Source organism: Pteronotus mesoamericanus, unplaced genomic scaffold, assembly GCF_021234165.1.
Source record: "Pteronotus mesoamericanus isolate MK-2021 breed Mesoamerican mustached bat unplaced genomic scaffold, CSHL_Meso_final scaffold_582, whole genome shotgun sequence".
Taxonomy (NCBI): Eukaryota; Metazoa; Chordata; class Mammalia; order Chiroptera; family Mormoopidae; genus Pteronotus; species Pteronotus mesoamericanus.
The window spans coordinates 844604-863545 of NW_026555323.1; the positions used below are offsets into that span (position 1 = coordinate 844604).

The following is an 18942-nucleotide window of genomic DNA, read 5'->3' on the forward strand; positions in this document are numbered from 1 at the left end:
GGGGCCGTCTCAGCGCCGCAGCTGGCTCTGTCACAGTGCGTGGGGAGGGGGGCAGGGGACTGACAGCGAGACAGCGGTCACAGCCTCGTGTGACCTGTCGCCGCTTCCCTCCATTCGCATCGGTAGGCGCCACCCGCGCTTAAGGAGCGGGGTGGGGGGCTGCAGGCAGGGACGCCGGGCACCCACGCCTGGGGCTGCCACCAGGAGTGTCGGGTGCTGGCCTTGTCAAAAAGGCTGCGGTGCGGCTCTCTTTTCCCTGTTTCCTGGAGAATTCTGTCTTTTAAGTTGTTTCATGGGTACTTTAACCTGCATACAAGTATTTAGTACCTCATGTTAATTAGTATTTCTACTCTCCGCCCAAATAATACGAACACTGACCCCTCGTTGTGCCGTGTGTTGGCACTAACCTGGTGACAGGCATGGTGGTGGTTTTGTAAGGAGCGCAGTTCTTGCGGGCGTGCCCCAGGGCTGCGCACGTCTCTGCTCCCCCTCACTGCTTCGTCTCCTGTATCTGACCGTTTTTCTTCTGCTTTAAGCATAACTGTTCCACTTCCTTACGTGGGGCATTTTGTTGGTTGATCCTCGGGTTGTTTTTAAGTTGAAAGCATCTTTATCTTGTCCTCTTCCAGCGTAAGGGCTGCAAACCCTTTCCATCCTGGGCACAGTGGCATTTTCAGCTGCGTGGCTCACTCGGCCCTGTCACCAGTATCAAAGACCGGTGGGCAATGCGTCAATGGGCGATCCGTCAATGAGCAGGCGCAGCTGAGCCCCAGTGGGGCTTTCCTACAAAGTGGGAGGGGCCTGGCTTGGGCCCTGGGCCGTAATTCGCCACCCCCTGTTCCGGAGGAGAAAGGTTCCTGTTGATCATTATTTTCAGGCAGCCTGTTAAAAGTTTTATTCTGAGTTTTGGCCTTCGTTGTTGTGGGCAGAATAATTTTTACCCAAATGAAGATAGTGAATCTTTCTCCGTGACCGCTTTTGAGATCTCTCTTTAGTGGTCTGCCATTTCATTATGATATATTTATATGTCAATTTTTTAAATTTATGCCGTCCTTTTTTGTTTTTTTCCAGGGTTGGGGGGAGGGGTGGGCTTCCTGGCTCTGACAAGAGGTCTTTCGACCGCTGTGGTAAATTCCTAGACAAGGTGTTTTTCAAACGCTGCTGTCCCGTGTTCTGTCTGCGATCTCCGCCTGCGCCTCCAAGTCCCGTTTCTGCCCAAGAGGGGCCTGCACTTTACCTCCCTGACGCTCCCGTCCTGTTTCCGCCCGTTGTCGCTGAGCTGTAGTTGCTTCCGCTCTACCTTCCAGGTCGGTAATCTCGCCTCACCTGCTTATCATCTGCTCTTCCGTACATCTGGGTTTTTGATTTCCATTAATATCTTTTTGGTTTCTGTAAGTTCTGCTTTGGGGTGTTCTGTAGTCTCCTTCCTTAGGAATACTTTCCAGCTTTTCTTTCTTTTGACGTGAGATCAAAGCATTGTTCTGCTGACACTCACTCATGGCACCTCCTCCCCTTCCTCATGACGCGTTTAAAACTGTGAGCTGACCGTTTTCTTGGAAAATGTTACATAGAACTTCTTTCAGGTCTAGTTTAAATCAGTCATCAAAAGGGCATTTGTAATCCTTGGGGATTATCCACCTTAAGATACTGTAAGTTAAATTCTCTACCAGAGATTTAGACCGTACATTCAGCCTGAAAACCAGCGTAAGGATCCGTGTTTGTGGCTATGACTCAAGACTGATTTCCCTCCCTCCTTCCCTCCCTCAGAGCTGGAGCTGAGAGGGCAGCTCTCTCTGTTCTGGGCCTTGTTCTCATTCACAGTCTGAGCTCCTGGGAGCCATGCCCTCCACCCCTCCCCCCCCCGCCCCCTCCAAAATCTCCTAACACTTAACCCCTCGCAGCCCGCATGCTGGGGTCTGCAGACCTGTCTTCTGGGGGCAGCTGGCCTTCATCCACCTGCGTTCCTGGCCTCACTTCCTGTTTTATCCTCGTTCCCTTCCTACACAGCCCCGCGCAGGGGACAGCGTGCGACCACATTTAAACCTTTATAGGAGGGATGTTTGACTTGCATTTGGAAATGGCGGTCTGTTTTCTTTTTAAAGTGATGATAAAGATGTTTTGTGTCTCCAAACAATTATACCCACTTAGAGTGAAAGAAAAAACAGTGTGTTTTAGTGTGCGATTTATATGCTGCCTTGCTGAAATAGGATTTATAATTTTTCTGTGGGTGTTTTCTTAGGGTGCTGTTATCAGGGATTTGCATGTGGTAGATAATTAAATCTTTTTTGGTTTTTGTCATATTAATTGTAGTTTGCATTCTAGACAAAAGTGAAAATGCCTCTGGGAAAAAGACCTTATTTTCGAAATTACACTTTGTGACTTCAGTACCTCTAACAGTCATAACATTTTCTCTCATTGTCAGAGCTCTGAGAAAGGCCAGATAAAGCCTTAACATTCCTGTGATTTTTCATCTCCAGTTTCATTTCTCGGTGGTAGAAATGCCTGGAGCATTGATTGGGTTTATCTTCGGATACAGTCTGACGCCCCCGTTGCTCTTTCTTGTCTTACTCAGCTGTACGCCACCGGGTACGGTGCCGGCGGCCGCCTGGGAGTGGGAGGGACCGAGTCAGTGTCCACCCCGACGCTGCTCGAGTCCATCCAGCACGTGCTCATTAAGAAGGTGGCCGTGAACTCCGGAGGGAAGCACTGCCTGGCGCTGTCCTCAGAGGGGGAGGTGTACTCGTGGGGCGAGGCCGAAGACGGGAAGCTGGGCCACGGCAACAGGAGGTACGCCGCGCGAGCCTGCTCCAGCGCTGCGTTTTCCTTTCCCTGTGGCGGTAATGCTTGCGTGCGGTGTCGGCGCTGGGCTTTTCAGAGCGACACTGGCGGCGATCTGCTTACACGGCAATGACTAGGGCAGAAGTTAGTCCGTAGGACAGTGGGCGGATCCCCGACTGCAGGGATCCGTTCAGTGTTTCGATTTCTAGGTACTAAGTAGGATGAGCTTCTTTATGTCCTTCCCCCCGCTCCAGGTCCCCGTCCCCCGATCCCGAGTCGTCCACTCAACCACAGTGGCGTGTTGGTAACGTGCATGGCACCGATACTGCGGACGCAGGGGACGTAGTGAGGGCGAAGCGACACGCAAATGACAGTTTAAAAGAAAAAACAACCTAAGTCACTATTATAAAAAATTATTGGGGACTGCCTGCCAAGTTGGAGCAACAGAGACCTTTGTATCTAAAATAACAAAAGCACCGGCCACAGTATACGAAACAGCAGCTCTAAGGCATTGGCTAGTAGGCCATACAGAACATAAAGTGCACGCGCTGGTCTGCAGAGGCGGGTGCCGACAGTCACGTGAGTGTGAGGCCGAGGAGTGAGCCACCCCAAGGATTTGCAGGACAGTCCTCAGAGCTCCCAGAGGCAAAGCCTGCTCCCCGGGCCTCGTGATTCACAGGGCGCTGGGGCGGCGGAGGGGAGGATGCGCCACAGACTGGCTGTTGCTCTGGACCAACAGCGGAGCTTGGAAGCAAAACCTGGAAGGACTAAACTGTTCCTGAGTAACTTGACCATATTGTAGAAATCAAAGCTCAAAATTATATACATATACATATGTGTATATGTATACGTATACATATACGTATGCACTTGAGGACATTTTTTTTCCATTGCTTTGAGAGATAGAAAGAGATGGGGAGGGGGACGGAGAGAGAGAGAAACATCAATGTGAGAGAAAAACATTGATTGGCTGCCTTCTCATATGCGCCCTCACCAGGGATCAAACCCACAACCTACTCAGGTATGTGCCCCAACGGGGAATCGAACCCATGACCTCTCAGTCTATGTAGGATGCTCCAGTCAAGCAACATCGGCCAGGGCAGAGCTCAAGAATATTTTTATGAATACAGACGTATCAAATACCCAGCAAGATAGACTTCACGATGTTCTTCGTCTAATCAAAAACGACCAGGCATGCCTCTCGCTAATACGTGGAATCTAAAAAAGCTGAAGAGTCAGAGAGTGGATTGGTGGCTGCCGGGAACTGGAGAGGAGGTGGTCAGAGGGCACAAACTCCCAGGTAGAAAATGAGTAAGTTCTGGGGCTCCTTTGTGCTCCATGGTGACGAGAGGGAGGATGGATGGAAGACTCAGCCTTGTTGACTTGTCGGTTTCCTCCGAATGAACCTGCAGTTCAAGCCCTTCCCAATCAAAATTTCTGTAGAAACTGACAAGCTGATTGTAAACCTCAAGTGGAAATGGAAAGTGGTAGAAAAGCCGAAACAGCTTGGAAAATCAGGAGCAAAGTTGGACGCTTCCCTACTTTTAAGCCTTGTTGAAAAGCTACAGGTACCAAGACGACAGCAGATACTGGTGTGAAGAGATGACTACCGCCGTGGGTGCAGTCACAGATACAACATTGACAGGAGCAGAGTAGGGCCCAGTAGGGGGTCACGGTGCACCCACAACATCGACACCGCGTCTGTGGGGAAAACGAAACTGGGTTTCTCCCTCTCAGTTCCAATGCACAGCTCATTAAAGTGCAAAGGCCGCTTATGACATGGTTTTGAACGGTTGGATAACCTCGTGGCAAGCAGTGAACTTAGATGCTTACCTTGCACCATGATCAAAATTAACTCAAATGACTCATAATCGTAAATATAAAACTTAAGCCCTGGCTGGTGTGGCTCAGTAGATTGAGCGCTGGCCTGCGAACCAACAGGTCGCCAGTTTGATTCCCCTGTCAGGGCACTTGCTTGGGTTGCGGGCCAGGTCCCCAGTGGGGGGCGTGCGAGAGGCTACCACACATTGATGTTTCTCTCCCTCTCTTTCTCTCTCCCTTCCCCTCTGTCTAAAAATAAATAAATAAAATCTTTATGAAAAATATTTGCGAAAAAATGTAAAACTAAAAGGAAGTATGAGAGAAAGGCTTTGTGACCTTAGGTTAAACAGAGATTTTTAGGTAGAACTTAAAAAGCACAATCCAATTAAAAAAATAGGGTAACATGGACTTTATAACAGTTACTCACTTCTGCACTTTGAAGGACACTATTAAGCCATTGAAAAGATATTCCACAGCCTGGGGAAGCATATTTATGATCCTCTATCTAGGATCTTATGTATTTAGAATTATTAGAGAGCGTTTTCAACACTCACTAATAAGAAAACAAGTTCATTATCAATGCTCGCCACATTGTGGGCTGGTTGGCATTCATATGGTACAGATTGTTAAATGAACCTGTTTCTATAAGGGGCCAGATAGTAATAAATATTTTAGGCCAGCCACATAGTTTCTTTTCTAAGTGCTTCTTTTCAAATTTTTTTTGAAACTTTTTAAAAATGCAAAACCCATTTTTAGCTCACTGGCCTTTAAAAATTGGCCACCGGCTAGACTTGGCCCTCAAGTGGGTGTTATTTACCTTGCTCCTGATTTGGACTGAAAGTCCCCGTGCTCTGCCATTAGGGCAGCTTGGATAAAAAGTAGGTGGTAGCCCTGGCTGGTGTGGCTCAGTGGATTGAGCGCCGGCCTGTGAACCAAAGGGGCGCTGGTTCAATTCCCAGTGCAGGGCACATGCCTGGGTTATAGGCCTGGGCCCCAGTAGGGGGCGTGCAAGAGGCAACCACACATTGGTATTTCTCTCTCTCTCTTTCTCCTTCACTTCTCCCTCTAAAAATAAATAAAATCTTTAATAATAAAAAAAAAGTAGGTGGTAAATTATGAGAATTTGAGTTCAGGTCTGACTGCTTCTGCTTGACTGATTTAAAAATTGTCTTGGCTTCCAGTCAAGATGACAGAGCAGGTAAACGTGGTTCTCACGTCCTGCCCACAACCACATCAAAATTGCAGCTAAACTGCAGGGCAACCATCGTTCAGAACCTCCTGAAATCTAGCTGAACAGAAGTCCTGCAACTCAGGGTGTGAAGAGGAAACCACATCGAGACTGATAGGAGGGTCGAGGACAGAAAATGAGCTTGTCCCACACCCGCACGTGAAGGATAAAAATCAAGAGGGATCTCTCAGCTGTGGAAGTCCCCCCTGAGTAGTGAGGGGTCCCAGCCCCACACCAGGACCCCAGCCCAGGGGTCCAGTGAAGAGAAGCCTCCGTCACTTCTGGCTGTGAAAACCAGCGAGGATGGAGGCTGAATGGGATGGAGGCTTCTGGAGTCCCAGGCAGTTCCTTTAAAAGGGCCCGCACACAGACTTACCTGGACTCACCCCTGGGCACCAGTGATGGGCATCAGCTTTAAAGGCACCAAGGATATACAGGGAGGAACTGAAGCCTGGCATCAGGGCGAGAGCCAGAAGGACAGCTTCCTCCCAGACGGAAGTGCTGGCAGCAGCTATGGCTCCTTTTCTGAGCCCCGCCCTCACAGAACCAACAGGTGGGCTCCGTATCTGAGTCTCCGTCAACCTTGGCTAACCCTTGCCCTGCCCTGGTGATTCCCTGAGACCCCGCCCGCACTCAACTTGCAGGCCCATCCAAGCTGTTCCCAGTGGCTCTTCCATACGAACAGCATGTCTTGGCTCATGCTTCAGCTTCCTGAAATCTCTCAGACAAGCGGCATCTGGCCTTGACATGCTGTGCACCTCTCCCGCAGTGGCCCCAGGCCCAGCACTTGAAGCAGTCAGCCTCGGTTCACTGCTTCGCCTCTCCTGGACACCTTGAAGCCCAGTACAAGGAGCAGCCACCTGCAGGCAACTTTATAGCCTGTGGCGGGTGGCCCTGGATAGAACCCAGGCAGTGGTTGACCTTGGCCTGCACCTCCCGGGAGGCCCCAGAGCCAGCGCTGCAGGTGGGCAGCTTCAGACCACAATAAAGCATCACCCGACCACTTCTACAAGTGACATATGCAAGGGACAGACTAAGGGGCACCAGAGCCCCACTGCTCCATGGGATGAGCCCCTACACAGCTGACCCTCCACGGTGGTCCCAGCCAGTCCTCGCAGCTGATCAGCATGGGGGTGAATCCCTCCCACCAACATGCCAGCAGCAATCAAGGCCCACTTACAACAGGAAGGTGTACACAGCCCACACTGGGTTGGAGCAGGAGGTGGAAAACCTGGAGTGCCCAGCTCAGGTGGTCAGGGACGCTGTGCCTCTGGTCCCCACAGGACACTTAACTATATCAGGCCACTCTGCCAAGCCCGGGAGATGTACCAGCACGACCTAACACATAGAAACAAACACAGGGAGGCTGCCAAAATGAGACAAATAAACATGGGCCAAAGGAAAGAATGGAACGAAACTCCAGAAAAAGAACTAAACAAAATGGAGACAAGCAATTTACTAGATGGATGCAGAGCTCAAAACACTGGTTATAAGGATGCTTGATGAACTTAGAACTTCAACAAAAGAGATGGGACATGTGAAAACGGAGATAGAAAACAAAGAATTAGAAGTGAAGAATGTATGAACTGAAATGAACACATTACAGGGAATAAACAGTAGAGTAGATGAAGCAGAAGATCAAATCAGAAATTTGGAATATAAGGAAGCAGAAAATACCCAATCAGAACAGCAAAAAGAAAATGATCTCTCAAAATGAGGATAGTTTAAGGAATCTCTCGGACAACGTCAAACGTACAAACATTCCCATATGGGTGCCAGGAGAAAGAGAGAGGAAGGAATTGAAAACCTATGTGAAAAAATGACAGAAAACTCCCCATACCTGGTGAGGGGAAATAGACACAGAAGCCCTGGAAATGCAGAGTTCCAAACAAGATGAACTCAAAGCGGCCCGCTCTTAAGACACATCATCATTAAAATGCAAAAGATTAAAGACACAGAGAGACCCTTAAAAGCAGCAAGAGAAAAACAGGGAGCTCCCGTAAAACTGTCTGAACATAAACTTTGTAGGCTATAAAGGGGACTGGCAAGAAATATTCAAAGTGATGAAAATCAAGGACCTACAACTAACATTGTTCTACCCAGCAAAGCTATCATTTGGAATTGAAGGGCAGATAAAGTGCTTCCCAGACAAGAAAAAGATAAAGGAGTTCACCACCACCAAACCAGTATTACAAGAAATGTTAAAGGGTCTTCTTTAAGAAGAAGAAGAAGAAGAAAAAGATAAATATGAACAATAAAATGGCAATAAATACATAGTTATTAATAATTGAGTCTAAAAAACAAAAAATGAACAAGCAGAACAGAAACACTTATACAGAGAGCATTTTGACTGTTACCAGCTGGGAGGGAGTTTGGGGGGATGGTTGAAAAAGGGGAGGGATTAAGAAGGACAAATTAGTTGTTACAGAATAGTCACAGGGATGTAAAATACACCTTAGGGAGTATAGTTAGTAATACTCTGATAACTTACGTTTGGCGCCAGATAGGTACTAGACTTACCAGGATGATCATTTACTTATACAATGTCTAATATTTCAGGGTGTATACTGAACACTAATATAATATCATATGGCAACTGAAGTTGAAAAATAAATTACTTTTAAGAAGTAAAAATAAAAATAAAGCAAAAAAATTGAGTCGAAGGATGTAGACGGAGAAGTCTCCATTGAACAGCGAACACTTAAGTAAGCCTACCACTTAAAAATGTGTAAGAATTCAAGTGTCTTTCTGTTATATTTGTGACCTCTCTTGCAGCCCGTGTGACCGGCCTCGCGTCATTGAGTCTCTGAGAGGCATCGAGGTGGTTGACGTTGCTGCCGGCGGAGCCCACAGCGCCTGCGTCACCTCAGCCGGGGACCTGTACACGTGGGGCAAAGGGCGGTACGGCCGCCTGGGGCACAGCGACAGTGAGGACCAGTTAAAGCCAAAGCTGGTGAGGCGGCGCTGGGTTTGGGGACGGGGGTGGCAGCTTCTGTTGTTTGAGTTGAGGATCACAAGCTCAGTAGTTACGAGTGGGTTTTATTTTTGGTGGAAATGAAAACCATCTTGGCTTTGTTCCATGGGTCATTTAAACAGGATAGTACTGGAAATGTCCTTTTATTTATACTACCAAATGATACATAGCATCCCGGGAAACGCTCTGCGTTCCAGAAGGCCCGCGTGGCCAGAGTGGTGGGTAAGCGGCCCTCCTGGCCTGTGGGGCCGCCTCTGGGGGCGTGGCCTCCGGCTCCAGGGGCGTGGCCACTTGCCTCCTGCGTTCATCCAGGAGGAGGAGGTTGCTGTTTTGTCCTGCAGGACTATTACAATTTCCCAGTCTTTGTTAAAACTTAAGTACGTGCCCCCACACAAAAAGCACCCCCTTACGTGGGCCCCTGCCTGCTACAGTTGGGGAACCTCCATGTCGCTTTTCTCTGAAGGTGGAGGCGCTGCAGGGCCACCGCGTGGTCGACGTCGCCTGCGGTAGCGGAGACGCCCAGACCCTCTGCCTCACAGATGATGACACCGTGTGGTCCTGGGGGGACGGGGACTACGGCAAGCTGGGCAGAGGAGGCAGCGACGGCTGCAAAGTGCCCATGAAGGTACTTCCCTGCCTGGTGCTCCCGGGTCCCCCTCGGCGAGGTTACCCGGAGCTCAGGCGCCGTCTCCAGCGCGCAGCCCCCGGGGCTGGGCTTGCCGCCCCTTCCCAGGCCGCGTGCTTCTCAGCCACGGCCCAGCCCTGCCTTTGCCTTCTTTGCAGACAGTCTACCGAGTTACTGGGGCACAGAGCAAGTGAAAGGCTCAACAGTACAAAAATATCTGAAATGCTGTTTGTGCCCTAGTGGGAAGTTTACACAATGTAGCGGGTGCCTCCGAGCCTGTGGTTTCCTGTGGTTTCATGTAGTATGTAGAATATTTTTTTTTTACACCTCTCCCAAGGATGTATTCACTGATTTTAGAGCAAGAACAGAGAACGAGCGAGAAGCACTGATTGGTCGCCTCTCGTATGTGCCCTGACTGTGGATCACCCCGCAGCCTGCGGGTGTACAGAACGGCGCTGCAAGCAGCCGAGCCACCGGCCAGGGCTGTAGGGTGTAGGCCTTTGAGGGAAAGGACGACAGTTTGCGCCGTGGCCAGTCGTGGCGCCAGAGCTGCTGCATTTGGCTGAGACGCGGCCCCCGGAGAAGCCACGGAAGAGGCTGGAGCCTGGGTCAGGCCGGCTCAGGCGGCCCTTCCCCACTTGAGCTGGGCGACACCCTGGCCTGCGGGGCTCCTTTGCCCCGTGAATGGGTGGCCGGTGGAGGTCAGGGTCGCTGGTGGGCTTAGGTGGCGTGCTGAGCGCCAAGCGGCCGTTCGCGCTTGAGTGTGTCAGCGTGGCTGAGGGGTCGGGCTTTGCTGCGGCTTGGGGAGCGTGGGTGCTGTGCGAGGGGGCGAGAAGCTGCCTGCGTGGCAGCCTCTCCCTGGGGCTCTGGGCCCGCACGGGGGGAGGAGTGCAGAACCCACACCCTGACTGGCCCCCTGAGGACTGCTCGCCGCCAGAGAGCCCCTCGGAGCCACAGGAGCCCGGCCCGGAGCTGCGCGGCGCCTCTTCCCTGAGCCGTGCGGCCCAGGGCATGAGGAGCCGGGGACGAGGGGTGGCCCCTTGTCACGTCACCTTCCGCGCGCTCTCCCTGCAAGCCTAAGGTGAGGGAACATACTCAGGCTTCCACGTGTCTGAAAAGACCGTTGCGGGCTCCTCATGGTAAGAAGGCTTTGAAAAGCTTCGCACCCTCCGGGACCAGGATGCCGGGCCTCGAGCGGGCGGAGGCCGTGAGGGCTGGTGTGCCGGCAGCGAGGGTGCAGCTGGTGGAAAAACTAAGAGGAGGGGGTTTAATTAATGTAGATTCGAATATGAGAACTGAAGTCTGAAAGCGGTCCCAGGTAGTAAGGAGAGACGATGACCAGGTCGGGGGCCCCAGGGCGCCCTCGGGTGCCGGCTGTGAGGGCCGGGCGGGCTCCCGCCCTGGCCTGACCGATCGTCTCCGGCGGGTTGGCCTGGGAAGGTGATGGGCGCGTGTGCAGGCAGAGCCCTGGCGCCCTTGGCCGTGGGCAGACAAGTGCGGGCCGGCGGGGGAGAGGCCGCTGCCTTCCAAAGAGAAACCGAGTTGGGAGAGGGGAGTCTGGGGGAAGAGGTCCCAGAGTTTCCACCGTGATGCGTCCATTTGCAGGGGCACAGGCGCAAGGCCACCTGTGGGCGCTGGTGTCACCGGCCACCTGCTCCTCCCGAGAACCTTTCCTTTGCCGGGGGAGGCGGGTTTTCAGTTGCGATGAACATTTGACGCGACTGCGGCGGGTGGCTCAGCTGACGGGAGCGACGCCCTGTGCGCCAAAAAGGCTGCGGGGTCGGTTCCCGCCCAGGCCACACGCCTGGGTGACGGGTGTGAGCCGCAGTTGGGGCGCATACAAGAGGCGACTGATCGCTGTTTCTCTCTCGCATTGATTTTTTTTTCCCCTCTCTCTCCGCTCCCCCCAAATCAACAGACATGCCCTCGGGTGAGGAATAAAACAGCAGGCGACGCGGCAAGGCTCTCACGCTTCCGGGGAGACCGTTGGCCGGAGCCTTGCTGACGTGCGTCTCACTGAGCGTTTCCCTCTAGATTGACTCTCTCACGGGCCTCGGAGTGGTCAAAGTGGAGTGCGGATCCCAGTTCTCCGTCGCCCTGACCAAGTCCGGCACTGTATACACCTGGTAGGCACGCCCGCGCGACCCCCCGGGACCAGGCCACGAGCCCGAGGTCACGTTCGCGGCCCTTTGTGGATGGTTGGTGGCCTCCACGGTGGGCTCCACGACTGGGGGCCTGCAGCTCAGCGCTTGTGGCAGGGGCAGGGCGGGGCGGTCACACGGTGGCCTCGCCCTGCTGAGCCCCATCTTCCCTTGCGCGCAGGGGCAAAGGCGACTACCACAGGCTGGGCCACGGGTCCGACGACCACGTTAGAAGGCCGCGGCAGGTGCAGGGGCTGCAGGGGAAGAAGGTCATCGCCATCGCCACGGGCTCCCTGCACTGCGTGTGCTGCACGGAAGATGGTAGGCGGGGGGCCCCAGGTCTCTGAGGCTGCCTGGGGTCTTGCGCAGCTGTGGCGGGGCAGGAGGCAGGGGGCAGTCACCTGTATCCCGAGAGAGCGGGTCCAGCCCCGGTGTGAGCCCCCGTGAACAGGTTGCATTGAACAGCCGCGCAGGAAAGAGCTGGCGGAGCGGGCCCACACTGCTGGCCTCAAAGGCCTGAGCGCTCCGGGCGCCCTGCGCCGGCCTCTGGGAGCGGGCGTTCGGGTGGGTGTCCCCCGCCCCCACTCCCTACATGATGGGAGGCCTCGCTGTGCTCAACTGTTTGCACAAACAGTGTGGTCTCAGCTGAGACCCGCCTCCCTCTGGGGTCCGGAGCTGGGTCGGTCCGGACAGAGGGGTCCTCGCGACCAGCCCTGTGGACCCCTGGGTGCTGGGTCCCTGCGGTGCCTCCCAGGCAGCCGGCGCCTCCCACGTGCCATCACGGCGCATGCGTCCCGTGGGGCTGCACTGGGACGGGCTGGTGTCTCCCAGTCCTCGCATGGTGCCCCGTCCCTTTGCTGAGTTTGCCCCACGTCCTCCCACTGAGCCTGACTGCATGCAGGGCCTTGTGAGGCCTCCAGTCATCGAACCTGGGGGTGGTCGTGGGGACCCCCCAGCGCAGGGACTTCACAGATGGAGTTGAGATCACTCACCAGCTGGCCGTGTGGCACGGGAGTTATCTCGGATTTTCGGGTGAGCCTAGTGGAGTCACCGGGGCCCTTGAGAGCGAGGAGCGGTCAGGAGACCAGTGACAGATGGGACGGGAGACCAGGAAGGGCAGCTTTACCAAGTGTGAGGGGTGCTTGAGCTGCCATTTCTGGCAGGCGGTGCGGTGGCCCGTGGAAGCTGAGACCAGCTCTCAGCTGACAGCCAGCAAGGAGGCAGGACCACGGTCCCGCAGAGAACTAAGTGAGCAAGGAAACGGGTCCTCCCACGGCCCCCGCACGGGCAGCCGGGCGACGCCTTGGCGACATGGAGCTCTGGGGATACGTCTTAACTAAACATGGGCTTTGTTTAGTTAAAAATTGAGTTTTTGTCTTCTGTGCAGCACACAGATTCAGTCTGGGCTGCTTCAGCTATTATCCTCTGTTTTTTTTTTTTTATTATACTTTATTGATTATGCTGTTACAGTTGTCCTGATTTCCCGCCCTTTCCTCCCTCCACCCAGCTGTACCCCCACTCCCTCAGGCAGTCCCCACACCATTGTGCATGTCCTTGGGCCATGCGTGTAGGTTCCTTGGCTGCTCCCATTCCTCTGCTGCACGTAACATCCCCGTGGCTATTCACGAACTAGCTATTTGTACGTCTTCATGCCCTCCCTCTTCACCCCTTCTCCGCCACCTTCCCCCCGCCACCCGGCAGCCATCAAAGCGCTCTCCGTACCCATGATTCTGTCTCTCTTCTTCTTCTTTGCTTAGTTTGTTGTTTACATTCAATTGTTGATAGATAATGTATTTATTGCCATTTTATTGTTCATAGTTTTGATCTTAGTTTTCTTCGGTAAGTCCCTTTAACATTTCGTATAATAATGGTTTGGTGGTGATGAACTCCTTTAGTTTTTTCTTGTCTGGGAAGTTCTTTATCTGCCCTTGGATTGGAAGTGATAGTTTTGCTGGGTGGAGCATTCTTGAATGTCGGTCCCTGGTTTTCATTGATTTTAAATATTTCTTGCCAATCCCTTCTAGCCTGAAAAGTTTCTTTTGAGAAATCAGCTGACCGTCTCATAGGAATTTCCCTGTAGGTAACTAACTTCTTTTGCTGCTTTTAAGATTATCTCTTTATCTTTAACCTTTGTCATTTTAATTATGATGTGTCTTGGAGTGGGCCTCTTTGCATCCATCTTATTTGGGACTCCCTCTGCTTCCTGCACTCGTGCGTCTATTCCCTTTACCAAGCTAAGGAAGTTTCCTTTCATTATAGATTTCCAACTTCTTGCTCTTTGTCTTCTCCTTCTGGCACCCCTATGATGCTAATGTTGGACATCTTTAAGTTATCCCAGAGACTGCTTATACTATCCTCGTTTTTTTTGGATTCTTTTTTCTTTTCCTTGTTCTGATAGGTTGTTTTTTGCTTCCTTATGTTCTGTAGCATTGATTTGAATCTCAGCTTCATCCATTTTACTGTTGTATCCCTATAAATTGTTCTTTATTTCAATTCGTGTATCCTTTGCTTCTGACTGGATCTTTATGTGCTGAGGTCCTCACTAAGTTCCTCGAGCATTCTTATAACTGGTGTTTTGAAATCCGCATCTGAAAGATTGCTTATCTCCATTCTGTTTAGCTCTTTTTCTGAAGTTCTGATCTGTTCTTTCATTTGGGCCATGTTTCTTTAGTCTCCTCATTTTGGCAGCCTCCTGTGTTTGTTTCTATGTATTAGATAGAACTGCTTTGACGCTGTGTCTTGGTAGCTTGGCCTAATATGTTGTAGGTGTCCTGTAGGGTCCAGTGGCATAGTCTCCCCTATCACCGAAGCTGGGTACTCAAGGTGTGCCCTTTGGGTGGGCTGAGTACGCCCTCCTCTTTGTAGCTGAGCTTGGTTGCTGCTGGCAGATCAACGGCAGGGATTTCCCCAGGCCAGTCAGCTGCACGGATTGGCTCCGACCCCTGACCACCTTCCTCCGCCCTCGTGGAGGATCAGCTGTGCAGGGGCAGGGTGCTGGTGCTCCGATGTGGTCTGTAGGTGTCCACTGGGTGTGCTGGCCCTGGGGTTTCCCGGGTGGCCCAGGCCCTGGTCAGCCCCCACCTGTGTTTTGCCCAGGGCCACCCTGCCTGAGCTATAAAGCAACCTGAGATGGCGGCTGCTGGGCCAGGCCGGGAGATTCCCAGGGGAATCCAGGCTGTGAATCTAGGCTGCTGCTGCTAGTGCTGGGCCTGGGGCTCCCTGAGGCCAGCTGCTGCTTGTGTGAGAGGATTTAGGAAGTTGTGAAGTGTGAGGCAAGACCAGCCATTCATAGGGGAAAGCAGCTTGGGTGGGCCTGTAAGTTGGGTGCCGTGGAGTCTCTGGGGATCTCCGAGGCTGGTCACACAGTGTTAACCAGGTTGATGGAATCTCAAATATGGCACCAGCTTGCTGGCTCTTTGCAGGGACGGTTTAGAAAAGGGACAATGGCCTCTGCTCGCCTTGGTGCCGGACACTTGAGACTCTCCCTGTGCACCACAGGTGCCTTTCCAGCTGCTACCCTGGTGCTGGAGCTCAGAGGGAGTGAGTCCGAGTAGGAGAGCCCTAGTGCGGGTTCTTTAAGAGGAACTGCTTAGGGCTCCAGCATTTTCTCCCACCGACTCAACGCTGCTGGTTTTGCAGCCAGAAGTTGTGGGAACTTACCTTCCTGCACTGGAACCCTGGGCTGTGGGGTCTGGTGTGGGGCTGAGACTCCTCACTCCCAAGACATCCCTCCTGAATGTGTAGCCACCACATGTAGGTGTGGGACCAACCTGTTCTGCATCTGCGCCCCTCCTATCAGTCTAGATGGATGTGGTTTCTTTCATTCTGTAGTTGTTAGACTTCGATCCAACTTGATTTCTGACAGTTCTCAGTGATGGCTGTTGTCTGTGTTACTTGTAATTTTGACGAGGTTGTGGGAAGAGGCGAGCCACGTCAGCCTATGCCATGGCCATCTTGACCGGAAGTCAACCGCTCCTACCGTTGGTTTTAATGTGTTGATCTGATTCAGAGCGGCTGCCCACCAAGCCCCAGAGGCTTGCACCTCTGGGGTTGTGAGCAGACCCCCTGGTCCTCTTGAGGTTGCCCAGCGATGAGAGGCAGTGCCGACCATCTGTGATGGAAACACGGGGGACACTGTTCTCTCATCGGCCCTGGTGTCCACGTTCCGCTCTGAACCTGCTGTCATAGGTGAAGTGTATACGTGGGGTGACAACGACGAGGGGCAGCTGGGGGATGGAACAACCAACGCCATCCAGAGGCCTCGGCTGGTCGCGGCCCTTCAGGGAAAGAAGGTCAACCGCGTGGCCTGCGGCTCGGCACACACCCTGGCCTGGTCGACCAGCAAGCCCGCCAGCGCTGGGAAGCTCCCCGCACAGGTGGGTGCTGGCGGGAGGGCGGGCGGGCTCGGGCCTGCGCACCGTGGCAGAGCTCCCGATTCTGTATTGAACGGCGGGGGGCAGGCGGGCGGGCGCTCCGCTGGAGACCTTTCAGGTGCATCGCGTCGAGAGAAGTGCTGTGAGAACTCAGTGCGCACGCCATCCAGCAGTCTGTGTGTCCATGAAATGTGCCACCTTCATTCACATAACGAACCGTCTAAAACCATCCTGGTAGTGCAGGCCGCTCCTGTTCTTCAGTGCCTGTGTCTCCGTAGACTGATTTTATCAGCGTTCTTGGTTTACGTTACTTGTCTGAAGCGAAGTGGCCAGAATATTATGCCAGTGAGATTTCTCAAACCAAGCTCCGAAGTCGGGTGCATCTGTTTTTGAAAGCGGTTCAGACCCGCCTAGAGAGCGAGCGGGGCTGCGCGCTGGACGCCGGGCGCACCTCACAGCGGTTGTGTTGCAGGTGCCCATGGAGTACAACCACCTGCAGGAGATCCCCATCGTCGCCTTGCGGAACCGGCTGCTGCTGCTGCACCACCTGTCCGAGCTCTTCTGCCCCTGCATCCCCATGTTCGACCTGGAGGGCGCCCTCGGCGAGGCTGGGCTCGGGCCTTCCGTGGGCTTCGACACCCTGCGGGGGATCCTGATATCCCAGGGAAAGGTAACCCAGCAGGAGCTCGCACTGGGAGGGTCCGGGGGCAGCTCGCTCGGCCAGCGCTCACGGGCGCCTGCTGTGCCCGGCTCTGCTCCAGCTGTCGGAGCGCGTCTGCGGCAGACAGACCGCACCTCTGCTGGTGGGGAGCCGGTGTCTCTGCCACGTTTCCCCTCCTGACCTCTGCCCCTCGCCTCCCCAGACGGGTTGAGCGCGGGCGTGGGTTGCGGGACTGAGCCTTGGTTCTTGCAGTGCCCTCTGCCTCCCTGGCCCCGAGGCCTTGTGAGCGCTGCTGTCCCCGCACGTTCCGCGGAAGTGCTGCGCCGGGCTGTGCAGGTTGCGGCCGGGGGCCGACTTGGCAGCCTGGGGGTAGAATCATGAAGGGGCATCTGTGAGAGGCACAAGGTAGCATGTGGCCCATCGATGCTTGTGGTCATCTGAGTTTTCCAGAAATGGGGTTCCCGACTCGGGAGTCGGGGTTTCCTGTGACTGGAAGTCATCGAGTTTCCGGCGGGCGGCTGGACGGGTCAGTGTGGCAGAGGCTGGGAGCCCTGGTCCCACGAGGCTGGGCTTCTCTGATGTGTGTGGTTCCCCGGGGTGACGGTCTTTCCTTACTGAAATAAAATTCAGGCGTTTGGAGTCCTGTCCACACAGATTATGTGTAGGACTGGCCCTGTTCCCACCCAGCTGACGGGGACGGCGCACAGTTCGTCGTCCCGTGTGATTTAGAGACAGGTGCACGGCGGTGTGACGTGGTAACAGCAGGGCCTGGCCGATGACAGGGACCAGGAAAAACTGACCGGAGAGGTGCTCCAACCTTGCTCACCCGTCCGAGCGCAGGTGGCTCTGGGCAGCGAGGGGGCAGCCTGTCCTCGTCGGCTGAGGACAGTGAGGGGCACGGCGTGACCACGGAGACTGGGGGGGAGGGGCTCAGAGGCGCCCTCAGCCGCAGGCCTGTGCGGGTGGCCCGGCCTGGTCCCGTGAGGGTGGCCGCCTCTGCGGGGACGCTGGGAGGCGCCTGGAGCGTTGCGACCAGGACGCCCCTCAGAGCGCAGCAGGGGCCGCCTGGCTGCAGCCGGGGGCGCGGAAGGCAGAGGCCAGCGGCGGGGAGGACGGGAGCGGCACGTGGGTGGGGGCGCCCCTGTAGGCTGGGCCTCTCCTTGCCGCCCTCGATCACCCCGCGGGGCTGCACCCTGGGCTGCCTGGTGTCTGCCCTTCCTGCCTTCGGGGGTTGGGGCTCTGATCGGTCCCAGCCCTGGGTCCCTTGTGCCCCCGCAGCCCCGCCCCTGGAGGAAGGCACCATCCACCTGGCAGAGACCTGGGACTCCCTCTAATTCGATCTCCTCTGAGTGTCCCTTGGGCCCCCTGCCCGGCCACCCTCACATGTGCACGGCCACACATCCCTGCGCTGAGGCTCACGCCTACGCAGCCAGCCTGCACGTCCCCAGCTGACGCTGTGCCGCGCTTCCTCTCCTCACCGTCTCAGCCCTGGTCACTCGAGGTTCCCCTCAGCGTGCGGTGTCTGCATGTCCCTCCCTCATCGCTGTCCTGTCCCCGCCCTGAGCCTGCCCGCTCCGGGGGCCCCTGGTCCTGCTGCTGCTCTGTGGCTTGTCCCTCACTCGGCACAGCGACACTGGGGTGTGGTTATGGTTTGGTGTCAAGTCTAGGGGACTTCGGGTTTGGCTGGGGAGCCTTGGCTTCCCAGTCTGTCCTCAGAGCCTCGCCCGAGCCCCGGATCAGAGCGGGTCCTCAGCAGCTCCGGGCCTCCGTCCTCGCAGTGGAGGGTAGTCGGGGGTGGGGGGTGCTGAGCACCCTGCGTGGGCATCATGGCCAGCTACTCCCGGAGCCGCCTCACGACCCGGAACAGAAAGTTCGTAGTTACCTGTTGGTGAGAAATAGGACTTTGCGGAATAGGAGATTGTAAAAGTACGTCACTGTTTATCTGCCTGCGGGCAGCCCTTTCTGCGTCAGCTCCTCACCTCTGCCTGTCCTGCTTTAGGAGGTGGCTTTCCGGAAAGTGGTTCAAGCCACGATGGTGCGAGACCGCCAGCACGGCCCTGTGGTGGAGCTGAACCGGATCCAGGTGAGCGGGGAGGTGGCTGCGGGCCAGGCCCTGCCGTGGGGGTGGGCGAGCCTGGGCACCGAACGCGGCCTGTGCGGCTGCCCTGTGTGCCCAGGCCCCCGGGTGCGGGGGGGAATCATTCCCTGTGTGGCAGAAGCAAGGAAGCCGGAACCCGGAAGCGCAAGGACAGAGAAGCAAAAAGGGAAAAGTAGCCACGACCCGCCTTTCCGCCCCGTGGCGGTCACGGCTGCTGGCAGGCGGGGCAGGCAGGCCTGGGCT

General features: G+C 54.8%; 1 protein-coding gene across 1 annotated transcript in view; it reads left to right on the top strand.

The window, feature by feature from the left end:
* Positions 1 to 18942, top strand: part of HERC2 (HECT and RLD domain containing E3 ubiquitin protein ligase 2) — a 185074-nt gene that overhangs the window by 158482 nt on the left and 7650 nt on the right. The window contains exons 79-86 of the mRNA XM_054561907.1: positions 2573 to 2787; positions 8603 to 8780; positions 9265 to 9426; positions 11461 to 11552; positions 11749 to 11888; positions 15756 to 15943; positions 16413 to 16610; positions 18601 to 18684. Of these exons, the coding sequence (XP_054417882.1) occupies positions 2573 to 2787; positions 8603 to 8780; positions 9265 to 9426; positions 11461 to 11552; positions 11749 to 11888; positions 15756 to 15943; positions 16413 to 16610; positions 18601 to 18684 (1257 nt within the window). The remainder of the gene's footprint in view (positions 1 to 2572; positions 2788 to 8602; positions 8781 to 9264; positions 9427 to 11460; positions 11553 to 11748; positions 11889 to 15755; positions 15944 to 16412; positions 16611 to 18600; positions 18685 to 18942) is intronic.